The sequence below is a fragment of the Manacus candei genome, unplaced genomic scaffold (genome assembly GCF_025592945.1).
Source record: "Manacus candei isolate 608988 ecotype Guabito, Panama unplaced genomic scaffold, ASM2559294v1 h1tg000045l, whole genome shotgun sequence".
Lineage (NCBI taxonomy): Eukaryota > Metazoa > Chordata > Aves > Passeriformes > Pipridae > Manacus > Manacus candei.
Window position 1 is genome coordinate 7,606,231 of NW_026138093.1, and position 12,283 is coordinate 7,618,513.

At 59.9% G+C, this 12,283-nt stretch overlaps 2 protein-coding genes across 2 annotated transcripts in view; one reads left to right on the forward strand and one right to left on the reverse strand.

Annotated features, from left to right (window-relative positions):
- Positions 1 to 12,283, forward strand: part of LOC127474810 (uncharacterized) — a 1,039,526-nt gene that overhangs the window by 479,566 nt on the left and 547,677 nt on the right. The window contains 1 exon segment of the mRNA XM_051796115.1: positions 11,323 to 12,246. Coding sequence (XP_051652075.1) covers positions 11,323 to 12,246 — 924 coding nt within the window.
- LOC127474912 (zinc finger protein 239-like) overlaps positions 1 to 12,283 on the reverse strand; it is a 93,429-nt gene that overhangs the window by 959 nt on the left and 80,187 nt on the right. The window lies entirely within an intron of this gene.

Sequence of the window (12,283 nt, forward strand, 5' to 3'; positions counted from 1 at the left end):
AAGGCATCTTCCTTTTCCTCGCAGCCTCCTCCTCCATCCGCCCAAGCTTTGGGAAGGACAAATCCTGATGGGGGGAAAACAAGGGCTGAGCGTGTTGGCTTGGGGGTTCCTCCTGCCCAAGGCCATCTCTAGAACTCACCGGGCATCCTGTGACCATAAAAACCTCCAAAACACCAAGATCCAGCCCAGAAAAACCCAAACCACTGACATTTAGGCAAAAAACCCCTCAGAAATAGCAAGATGAACCCCTCACAAACTGCAAACAGTTGAAATTCAGCTAAAAAATACTCGAAAATATCAAGATTCAACCAGAAAAACTCTCCAAGAAGTTCCCCCTCTCAGGTCTCCCCCCTCTGGGGTTCAGAGGGTCTCCCCTCTCTGGGAAGCTGGGGGTTCCACTGAGGGATGCTGGCAGTGCTGGGGATCCCAAGGGTCCCTTCTCCTGTGACCCTCGCCTTCGGGGTGCCGCGTTCGAAGACATTCCCCCTCTCCAGGTTCTCCACCTTGATGTCCTGGGGATCCCAGGGGTCCCCACTGTCCAGGTTTCCCCTTCTCTGCAACCCCTCTCCAGGCTCTCGGGGTACTTGCAGCTCTCCCCTCTCTCCAGCCTCCCCTGCTCTCCAGGGATCAAGGCATGGGGACACCAAGGCTCCCCCATGGAAACCCCGCTCCTGCTCTCCCCACTCCTCTTAGCCCCCCTCTCACACCCCTTTTCCATTGGCCCTTCAAACACTGACTCCCCCCCAGCTCCCTTTGGGGGTGACCCACCACCCCTCACGCTCCCTTTGGGGGTCCCACCCGCTCTTTTCCCTTCTCTCACCCCTTTCCCATCGTGGCCGCTCCGCTCACCCGACAGCGGCAGGAAGGGCAGGGACAGGGGCGGAGCAGCAACAGCAACAGCAGGAGAACAATCACCCCCCATCCCATGGGTGCCCAGGAAGGAGGAACTCGTCCCAAATATCCTGGGGGGAGTGTGGGGGGTTGGGACATAGTCAGGCTGCCAGCACAGATTTCCCTGCAAAGTCTGCAGTGAGTCAAGCTCTGGAGAGGGGATTGTGCCCCATGGATGGGATTGCAGAGGCTCCCTCAGGTCCCCAGCAGGAATCAGCAAACAGAAAGAGACACAAAAGGTCCTCCCTGAAGAGTTCTGGGGATGTGTCCTGTAGGGAGGGGACAGTGTCACCCCACCAGGGCAGGGCTGGAAAGTGGGAGGCTGCTCCAGGGGTCTGCAAGAGGCCTCGTGCTCTGCTCGGCCCCAGCACTGGCTGGTACCAACACCCCCGGCTGCCCCTGGCCCTGGGCAGCTCTGCTGCCACAGGCTGTGCCCTCACCGTGGCCCTGCAATGGCCCTGCCTGTCCCTCACCCGTGGCCCTGCCCGTGGCCCTGTCCCTTGGCTCTCTCTCTGCCAGCTCAGTGTGGGGCACACGGGCTGGGGGTCCCTCCCAAGCCCCCCGGGCAGCCGGCGTTGGCTGGGGGGATGTGAGGGCTGGGCCTGCTCAGCACAGCCCCGGCCTCGTGCCCAGCGCCTCTTTCCTGACCCACACAAGAGCTTCCCGGCCCCCCCAGGGCTCCCCTGCTGCTGCCTCTGCTCCTGGCCCTGCCTTTGCTGCTCCCTTGGCTGGGGCAGCGGCTGCAGGGGGGGATGGCAGCAGCTTCAGCTCCACGGCACTTCCTGGGGGGAGCTCAGCCCGGGGGGACGGGCAGGGACCTGATGGGGATGGACAGGGGCCCAGCAGGGACAGCCAGGGCCTGCAGGGGAAGGCACAGGGACAACCTGGCCCCCCACACTGCCAGGGCTGTCTCTGCTCCTCCTTGCAGGCTCCGTGGCCAGGCACAGTTTGTGTTCCTGGGTGCCCACCATCTCAGCACTTGGAGACGCTCAAATCAGCGCCCGCAGCTCTGCAGCAAAGCCCCAGCTCACCTGGCACACAGGGGATGGACACAGCACCTGCTCGGGGATGGGCACTGACAGCTTCTGTCTCTTCCCCACCACAGGGCTCTCCTTCCTCAGCAGCACCTCTGCCTTGCACTTATTCTCAGCCTCACCTCAGGGACAGCTCTGGGCTCACCTCCGCGCCACTTCTCAGCCTCACCTCAGGGCCTGGGCTCAAGGACAGGAACCTGCAGGGAGGGGACATCAGGTGCAAGCTCAGGGCTGCCTGCTTGCACTGGCCTCTGGGCTTCTTTCTCCTTCTACAACCATACCAGAACTTAGCCTGCTTTTCTAACCCCACACATTTACAGACTAACCTTGGAGATAGATATGGACAGACATCTCTATCACCCTGGGGATGGAGCCTCAAGCATGTGCTGCCACAGGAATGGGAATCAGAGAATCACAGAATCAGCTGCGTTGGAAAAGACCTCCGAGATCATCAAGTCCAACCCTGGATCCAAGCCCGCTGTGCTTCCCAGACCATGGCACTGAGGCCACATCCACTCTCACCTTCAACACCTCCAGGGACGCTGACTCCACCCCCTCCCTGCCCAGCCCATTCCAAGGCCTGATTACTCTCCCAGAAAAAAAATTGCTTCCCAATATCCAACCTAAACTTCCCCTGGCACAGCTCAAGACCCAGCCCTCTTGTCCTACTGCTGCTTCCTGGCAGAACAGCCCCACCCCCACCTGGCTCCAACCTCCTGGCAGGGACTTGCAGACAGTGATGATTCCTGCTGGGGACCTGAGGGAGCCTCTGCAATCCCATCCATGGGGCACAATCTCCTCTCCAGAGCTTGACTCACTGTAGACTTTGCAGGGAAATCTCTGCTCGCAGCTCCATCCTGAGCACAAGGTCAGTTTGTATCCCCAAGTGCTGATCCAATGGGTGCCCTGGGATTGGAGCCTGGGCTCTAATTAACCTCTCCTGTGCTACCAAACAACAGGAGCTGTATGGCCAAGGGACAAACTGTGATCCCTGTCAGTGTCCATGGCCCCTGTCAGTGTCCTTCAGGGAAATTGGGAGGAGGAAATGAAGAAACCAGTTTGGAACTAAACTGGTTTGAAAGTGGGAAAAACCTCCTTCCATGGAAATAAAACTTAGACAGTTTTTCCTGGGCTGAACAAGCTCATTCAGGGATGAAGGACTGGGACTTCTGTGGACACTTGTGCTGGTTTCTTTGGACACTTGTGTTCCTTCAGAGAGCCCCTGGGAACACTCTGCTGTTCACTCCCAGTGCCTGGGTCCTGTCTGCAGCAGCAGATTGCAGTGGGATGGGAGAAATGCTTTTCTGAGCCTCTGGGCTGGACACAGGCACAGCCTGACCCTGAACCCAAGGGAAACAAAGACAAATTCCACAGCTTTAGCTGGACCAAGGCTGGGGGGGTTTCCTGAGGGCAGCACTAACCAGACTTTTGGGTGTGTGTGTGAGACAGGCAGAAGCACAAATGCCTGCACAGCCCAGAGCAGTCAGTGTGGGGCTGTGCTTGCTGCTGCAGAGACCCCCAGGGAACAAACCCAGGCAATAGTTTGGGTTTATTCCTTGCTCTGTGTCAGTGGAATAGAATGTTCCACAGGAGCTCTGTCCCCCTCTGTGGCACCGGGTGGCTCGAAGCTGAAGAGGGAGGGGGGTCAAGTGCAAGTTCCCTTCTGAAGTGTGTGTCCCTAAGGAGGACACTTGCCTTATTATTGCTTATTGTTTGTAATATCTTACAGATATATCATACAACACCTTGGGATGGATTCTGTAGAATATGTGCCATAGATATGATACAGAATATATCTGATTGTTGCTTTATCTGTCTGTCCAGACAGATATTGTGTATGCACAGAGATTGTATTTGAGGGATATGTTCCTCTCAATACCCTGTTGGCTCCACTCCCAAGGCCAGCAAATTCCTGAAGTTCCCCCTTCTGTGCCCTGCAGGTTTGGGCAGATTTGCAAGAGCAGGGGAATCATTCCCTGCAGCCCCTTTGCACTGTAGGAAATGGGAGCCCTGTGCACATCCTGCTGCCTCCAGATTCCATTCTGGGTGTGGGAAGGACCCTGTGGGGAGCAAAGAAATGCCTGGTTCTGCAGGAGCTGCAGATGCTCAAGGGGCAGCAGGACCAAGTCAGGGGCATGGGGGGGCCTGGGGGGCTTTGGGGTGCGGGAGGGTCCTGGGGGAGCTGGGGAGGGGCTTTGGGGATTGGGGGTACAAACCAGGACAGACCAGAACAGACTAGCACAGACCAGTACCTCCTCACTGCTCCCCAGATCTCTCCTGGAGCTGGGCCACATTGTCCTGGGACACCTGAGCCCCCCCAGTGCTCCCAGTACAGCCCAGTGTGTTCCTGTCCCAGGGTGATCCCTCTTTGGGGGGGGTTGGAAGTGATTTGAGGGGGGGCTGTGGGAGATTTGGGGGGATCTGAGGAGTTTGGATGGGGATTTGGGGGTTTTGAGTGCCTTTAGGGAAGTTAAAAGACGTCTTGGGTACATTGGGGGGTCAGAGGTACCTATGGGAGGAGGGGATTAAAGGGAAAATGGGGGTTAGGAGACATTTGGGGGGGGTTAATGAGGCCTGGGCGGGCAGAGGAGGGGCTGCACCAAGATCAGGTGAGTCCTGAGACCCCTCCTGGTGTCCCCAAGACCCTCTTGGTGTCCCCAGTTCCTCCCTTGACACCCTGAGACCCCCCTGGTGTCTCCAATGTTCCCAGGGACTTCCCATAGCCCTAATTCCCCCCTAGGCACCCCCAATTCCACTGTCCACAAACCCCTCTCCACTGTCTCCAAGGCCATTCCATATGTCCCCAACCCTCCATCTCACCCCAGGAGCCCCCCTGGACCCTCTGACCACAAAAACACCCCCACACACACTCATAGAAAGGCCAAGGGCATCTGGGGAAACATTGGGGAGAGTTGGGGGCTTTGTAGGGCCCTGGGTGATTACTGGGGGATACTGGGATACACTGGGGGGAACTGAGGGACGCTGGGAGGGCACTGGGAGGGACAGGGGAGTTACTGGGGGATTACCAGGACACACGGGGAGACACTGGGAGGTTACTGGGCCATACTGGGGGTTACTGGGTGCTCACTGCAGGATCACTGGGCCATCCTGGGGGGCAGTGGGAGGTCACTGGGACACACTGGGTGGTCACTGAAGGGGTCACTGGAAAGTCACTGGGATATACTGGGGTCTAGGGATCCCCTTACCCGGATGTGGTACATTTCCCCCCCCCGGATTTTGGGGGGCATCCCTAGGACTCCTCCTCTTTGGGGCTGGGGAACCTCCTGAACCCACTGCTGGGCTTTAGGGGACCCCCCAAAATGCCCTCAAAACCCCTGAAATCCCCCCCTCGACACATGAAAACCTTCTCAAGGTCCCCTCAAATGCCCTCAGACACCTCATCCCTCCCCAGCACCCTCTAAACCCCCTCAGTGACCTGCAAAACCCATCTGGGATTCCCCAGTCTCCTTTAGGGACCCCCAATCCCCCTCAGAGACCCTCAAAACCGTCTAAGACTCCGTAAACCCCCTAGAGACCCCAAAACTGCCTAAAAGGTCCCGCCAGGACCCCCAAACCTCCTCAGAGACCCCCAAACCCGACCTGGCACCCCCCAAATCTCCTCAGAAACCAAAACCCCCTCAGAGACCCCCAAACCCCTTCAGGAACCTTCCACCACCTCCTGAGTCCCCTCAGGACACCGAACTCCCTCAGGGACCCCTCAAAACCTCCTCGGTTATCCCCGCACCCCCCCGCTAAACCCTCCCGAGCCCCCCGGGGGACTCACAGCGCTCAGAGCGAACCGCAGGCCCCGCCGCCATCACCGAGTCCCGGCTGCGCGCGCACCGCGCTCAGAGAACGCCGCCGCAGCCAATCAGCGCGCGGCCACGCCCCCGCAGCCCCGCCCCCGGCCCTGCCGCGTTGGCTGCCGGGAATCGGTGATGGCGGCGGGTCGGTCGGTGAGCTCTGAGTGCGGGCGGGGGGTGCGGGAGAGCGGGGTCTGGGGATCCCCTCGGGGGCTGCGGGGAGCGCGGCTGGGGGGGGAAAGGCTGGAGGGCTCGGGAGGGTTTAGCGCGGGGGGTTCGGAGGTTCGGAGGACCCTCTCGGGGGCCGCGGGGCCCGGAGGCCTCCCAAGAACCCGGAAAGGGTGATTCGATTCCTGAGAAAGTCCCTCGGAAAAAAAATTCAAAACCACCCAACGGAAAAAAGAACCGTAAAAAAAGGAAAAGTAAAAAAAAGGTGAAGGAAAAACTGCAAGGGCAGGATGATTTTATTGCTTTGCTTCAGTTTTTCCCTGGTCTCCTCCTTCTCAGATTCTTTGCTCCCTTCCTTTACAGAAAGCTTTTCTGCTGTTCTGTGGTTTTGGGGTCCCTGAGGAGGTTTTGGGGGGGTTTCTGAAGGGGTTTGGTGTCCTGAGGGGACTTAGGGGGGAGGTTGAAGGTCCCTGAAGAGGTTTGGGAATCCCTGAGGGAGTTTTGGAGTCTCCGAGGGAATTGGGAGGTCCTGGGGGCTTTGGGGGCGATGTCTTTGAAGGAGTTTTGTGGGTTTCTAGAGGGATTTTGGGAGTCCCAGACGGTTTTGAGGGTCTCTGAGGGGGTTTTTGAGGTCCCTGAAGGGGCTTGGGGGTCCCAGGTGGGTTTTGCAGGTCACTGAGAGGGTTTAGGGGGTCCTGGGGGGAAGATGAGGTCTCTGAGGGGATTTGGGGTGGTTTTGAGGAGGTTTTGATGGGTCCAAAGGTGGATTTCTGAGGGGGTTTCAGGGGTTTTGCCTGGATTTTGGGGGGTCTCCGTGTCAGTCCTGTCTGGCCACGGCCAACTAAAACTCCTATGATGCCATTTCCCATCCCACCACAGCGCCTCTGCCAGCCCAGCAAACCAACCCCAGGGAAAGGGGATCCCAATTCCCCCCTCGAACCCCAGAGACACCCAAAACTCAGCACACAGAGACCCCAAAGGAAGGGGGGCCCGGGTGTCCCCTAAAGCCCAGCAGTGGGGTTCAGGGGATCTCGCAGCCCCCAGGGGAGGGGTCCTGGGGGTGCCCCCAAAAGTCCTGGGGGAGCAGAACTGACGAAGGGGATCTCAGTGCCCCCAGTATAGCCCAGTGACCCTCAGTATGGCCCAGTAACCCCCTCAGTGACCACCCAGTGTGTCCCAGTGACCTCCCACTGCCCCCCAGGATGACCCAGTGATCCTCCCGTGAGCACCCAGTAACCCCCAGTATGGCCCAGTAACCTCCCAGTGTCTCCCCGTGTGTCCTGGTAATCCCCCAGTAACTTCCCAGTCCCTCCCAGTGCTCCCTGGTTCCCCCCAGTGTGTCCCAGTATCTCCCAGTAACCACCCAGTGCCCCACAAAGCCCCCAAGTTGTCCCCAACATGTCCCCAGATGCCCTTGGCCTTTCTGTGAGTGTGGGGGGGTGTTTTTGTGGTCAGAGGGTCTAGGGGGGCTCCTGGGGTGAGATGGAGGGTTGGGGACATCAGGGATGGGGTTTGGGGACAGTGGGGTTAAGTTTGGGGGCAGTGGAATTGGGGGTGTCAAGAAGGGAATTGGCACTATGGGGAGGCCCTGGGGACATTGGAGACACCAGGGGGGTCTCGAGGTGTCAAGGGAGGAACTGGGGACACCAAGAAGTTCTTGGGGACAACAGGGGGGGTCTCAGGACTCACCTGATCTTGGTGCAGCCCCTCCTCTCCCCTCCAGGCCTCTTTAACCCCCCCAAAATGTCCCTTAACCTCCATTTTCCCTTAAATCGCCTCCCCCCACAGATCCCTTTGATGCCCCAATGCCCCCAAAACCTGTTTTAACTCCCCCAAATGCACCCGAAGTCCCCCAACCCCCCCCCCCATCCCCATCCAACCCCCCCAGGTCCCCCCAAATCCTTTCCAACCCCCCTCAAAGAGGGATCACCCACACCCTGGGACAGGAACACAGTGGGCTGTACTGGGGGCACTGGGGGGGGTTCAGGTGTCCCAGGACAACATGGCCCAGCTCCAGGAGAGATCTGGGGAGCAGTGAGGAGGTACTGGTCTGTACTGGTCTGTACTGGTCTGCACTGATCTGTACTGGTTTGTACCCCCAATCCCCAAAGACCCTTCCCAGCTCCCCCAGGACCCTCCTGGACCCCAAAGCCCCCCAGGCCCCTGACTTGGTCCTGCTGCCCCTTGAGCATCTGCAGCTCCTGCAGAATCAGGCATTTCATCAGCAAATGTGCAGGTGACACCCAGCTGGGGGTGTGTTGATGTGCTGGAAGGCAGGAGGGCTCTGGAGCACAATTGCTATGAGGAGAGGCTGAGGGAGCTGGGGGTGTTGAGGCTGGAGAAGAGGAGGCTCAGGGGAGACCTCCTGACTGTCTGCAAGTCCCTGCCAGGAGGTTGGAGCCAGGTGGGGCTGGGGCTGTTCTGCCAGGAAGCAGCAGCAGGACAAGAGGGCTGGGTCTGGAGCTGTGCCAGGGGAGGTTTAGGTTGGATATTAGGAAGCAATTTCTTCCCAAGAGAGTAATCAGGCCTTGGAATGGGCTGGGCAGGGAGGGGGTGGAGTCAGCGTCCCTGGAGGTGTTGAAGGTGAGAGTGGATGTGGCCTCAGTGCCATGGTCTGGGAAGCACAGCGGGCTTGGATCCAGGGTTGGACTTGATGATCTCGGAGGTCTTTTCCAACGTGGCTGATTCTGTGATTCTGTGATTGCCATTCCTGTGGCAGCACATGCTTGAGGCTCCATCCCCAGGGTGATAGAGATGTCTGTCCATATCTATCTCCAAGGTTAGTCTGTAAATGTGTGGGGTTAGAAAAGCAGGCTAAGTTCTGGTATGGTTGTAGAAGGAGAAAGAAGCCCAGAGGCCAGTGCAAGCAGGCAGCCCTCAGCTTGCACCTGATGTCCCCTCCCTGCAGGTTCCTGTCCTTGAGCCCAGGCCCTGAGGTGAGGCTGAGAAGTGGCGCGGAGGTGAGCCCAGAGCTGTCCCTGAGGTGAGGCTGAGAATAAGTGCAAGGCAGAGGTGCTGCTGAGGAAGGAGAGCCCCGTGGTGGGGAAGAAACAAAGCTGTGAATGCCCATCCCTGAGCAGGTGCTGTGTCCATCCCCTGTGTGCCAGGTGAGCTGGGGCTTTGCTGCAGAGCTGCGGGCGCTGATTTGAGCGTCTCCAAGTGCTGAGATGGTGGGCACCCAGGAACACAAACTGTGCCTGGCCACGGAGCCTGCAAGGAGGAGCAGAGACAGCCCTGGCAGTGTGGGGGGCCAGGTTGTCCCTGTGCCTTCCCCTGCAGGCCCTGGCTGTCCCTGCTGGGCCCCTGTCCATCCCCATCAGGTCCCTGCCCGTCCCCCCGGGCTGAGCTCCCCCCAGGAAGTGCCGTGGAGCTGAAGCTGCTGCCATCCCCCCCTGCAGCCGCTGCCCCAGCCAAGGGAGCAGTAAAGGCAGGGCCAGGAGCAGAGGCAGCAGCAGGGGAGCCCGGGGGGGCCGGGAAGCTCTTGTGTGGGTCAGGAAAGAGGCGCTGGGCACGAGGCCGGGGCTGTGCTGATCAGGCCCAGCCCTCACATCCCCCCAGCCAACGCTGGCTGCCCGGGGGGCTTGGGAGGGACCCCCAGCCCGTGTGCCCCACACTGAGCTGGCAGAGAGAGAGCCAAGGGACAGGGCCACGGGCAGGGCCCCGGGTGAGGGACAGGCAGGGCCATTGCAGGGCCACGGTGAGGGCACAGCCTGTGGCAGCAGAGCTGCCCAGGGCCGGGGGCAAACGGGGGTGTTGGTATCAGCCAGTGCTGGGGCCGAGCAGAGCATGAGGCCTCTTGCAGAGCCCTGGAGCAGCCTCCCACTTGCCAACCCTGCCCTGGTGGGGTGACACTGTCCCCTCCCTACAGGACACATCCCCAGAACTCTTCAGGGGGGACCTTTTGTGTCTCTTTCTGGTTGCTGATTCCTGCTGGGGACCCGAGGGAGCCTCTGCAATCCCATGCATGTGGCACAATCTCCTCTGCAGAGCTTGACCCACTGCAGACTTTGCAGGGAAATCTGTGCTGGCAGCCCGAGTGTGTCACGACCCCCTGTGCTCCCCCAGGATATTTGGGAGGAGTTCCCCCTTCCTGGGCACTCATGGGATGGGGGTTGATTGTTCTCCTGCTGTTGCTTCTCCTCTTCTGGTGGCTCTTGGGGGTGGGCAGGAGGTGTTTTTTGGGGGTGCCGGTCTGGGTTGGGGGCAGAGCCCCGGCGGTGGGTGGGGGGATGTGGGTCCCCCCCAGGGTGGGGGTTGGTGTTGCTGGGTCAGGCCCCGCCGGCTCCATTGTCAGCCCGGTGCCGGCGGGGGGGACACAGCGGGTTTGGGGCCCCCCGGGAGTGCCGGGGGTGGGTGTGGAGCCCGGGAGCTGCCGAGTGTGGAGGGCGGAGCGGGGAGATGGCGGAGCTGGGGGACCCCCGGGAGCCTGGAGGGGGGAGCACGGAGAGAGAGGAGCCCTGGGACCCCTAGGAGCCTGAAAAGTGGGGCATAGAGAAGGGGAAACCTGGACAGTGGGGACCCCTGGGATCCCCAGAACAACAAAGTGGAAAACGTGGAAGGGGAGAATGTCTGGGAATATGGCACCCTGAAGGTGAGAGTCAGAGGAGAAGGGACTCTTGGGACCCCCAACACCCCAGAGGAGTCAGAGGGTCAGTCAGGGGAGACCCTCTGAACCCCAGAGGGAAGAGACCAGAGAGGAGGAATTTCTGGGATTATTTTTTTGCGCTGCATGTTCATAGTTTCGAGTATTTTTTGACTTAGCTGTAACGTTTTGCAGTTTGGGGGGGCCAGGGTCTTCTTGCTATTGTCTGAGTCTTGGTGTTTTGGAGTGTTTTATTGACACAGGACGCCCAGTGAGTTCTAGGAGGAACCCCCAAGCCAACGTGCTCAGCCCTTGTTTTCCCCCCATCAGGATTTGTCCTTCCCAAAGCTTGGGCGGATGGAGGAGGAGGCTGCGAGGAAGAGGAAGATGCCTTGGGCCCCCCAGGCAGGTGAGGAGGAAGTCAGTGTCCCTTTGGGCGGGTGTTGTGCTGGCTCTGTCAGCCCAGCATGGCCCCGGCTGCAGGACAACCCCGCTGGCGCCGCCGTCCTGCCGGGGCCGGAGTTGGGGGGATGTCCTTGGCCTTCCCTGTGGGCCGGAGGCAAATCCCCTGCCTGTCCTTCTTGCTTCCTGCCCCAGGCCCCGAGCTGAGGAGGGAGAGCCTGGAGGACAAATCCCCCTGTGAGACCCTGGTGGGAGAGGCCGTTTTGAAGGGCTCCCCGGCGCAGGAAGGCAGCGGGGAGGAAAAGGGCCGGAGATCCCCCCGCAGGAGGGGCTCCAAAGCCAGCCCAGGGTGCTCTGAGGAGGAAAGAGCCAGCCTGTGCCGGGAAGGCGGCCTGAGCTTGAGGGGGAGCTCTGACCTGGTGGTCCCTGATCAGCCTCCCAGCAGGGAGAAGCCCTTCCAGTGCTTGGAATGTGGGAAGAGCTTCAGGAAAAGCTCCAACCTGATTAGACACCAGCACATCCACACCGGGGAGCGGCCCTACAGGTGTGGGGAATGTGGGAAGAGCTTCAGTGATAACTCGGGTTTGATCCAACACCAGCGCATCCACACTGGGGAACGGCCCTACCCGTGTGGGGAATGTGGGAAGAGCTTCCGCTGTAGCTCCCACCTCCTCACCCACCAGCAGATCCACACGGGGGAACGACCCTACACGTGTAGGGAATGTGGGAAGAGCTTCAGCTTCTGCTCCAACCTCCGCACCCACAAGCGCATCCACACTGGGGAACGGCCTTATTCTTGTGAGGAATGTGGGAAGAGCTTCAGCCGAAACTCCCACCTCCTTTCCCACCAGCACATCCACTCTGGGGAACTGCCCTACACATGTGGGGAATGTGGAAAGAGCTTCAGGAAGAGCTTCCACCTCCTCACCCACCAGCACACGCACACTGGGGAATGGCCCTACAAGTGTGGGGAATGTGGGAAGAGCTTCAGGCAGAGCTCCAACCTCATCCAACACCAGCGCATCCACAGTGGGGAACGGCCCTACAAGTGTGGGGAATGTGGGAAGAGCTTCAGGCAGCAATCCGGCCTGCTCACCCACCAGCGCATCCACTCTGGAGAACGGCCCTACAAGTGCTTGCAATGTGGGAAGAGGTTTCCGACCAGCTCCAATCTCCTCCTGCATGAGTGGACGCACACCGATGAGAGGCCCTTCCGCTGCACCGACTGCGGGAAGGGCTTCAACCGGAACTGCACCCTCGTCACCCACCGGCGCATCCACACCGGGGAGAGGCCCCACAAGTGTGGGGAGTGTGGGAAGAGCTTCACCCACAGCTCTCACTTGACCAGACACCAACGGACCCACCAGTAAGAGAAGCCCTACCAGTGCCCCAACTGCGGGAAG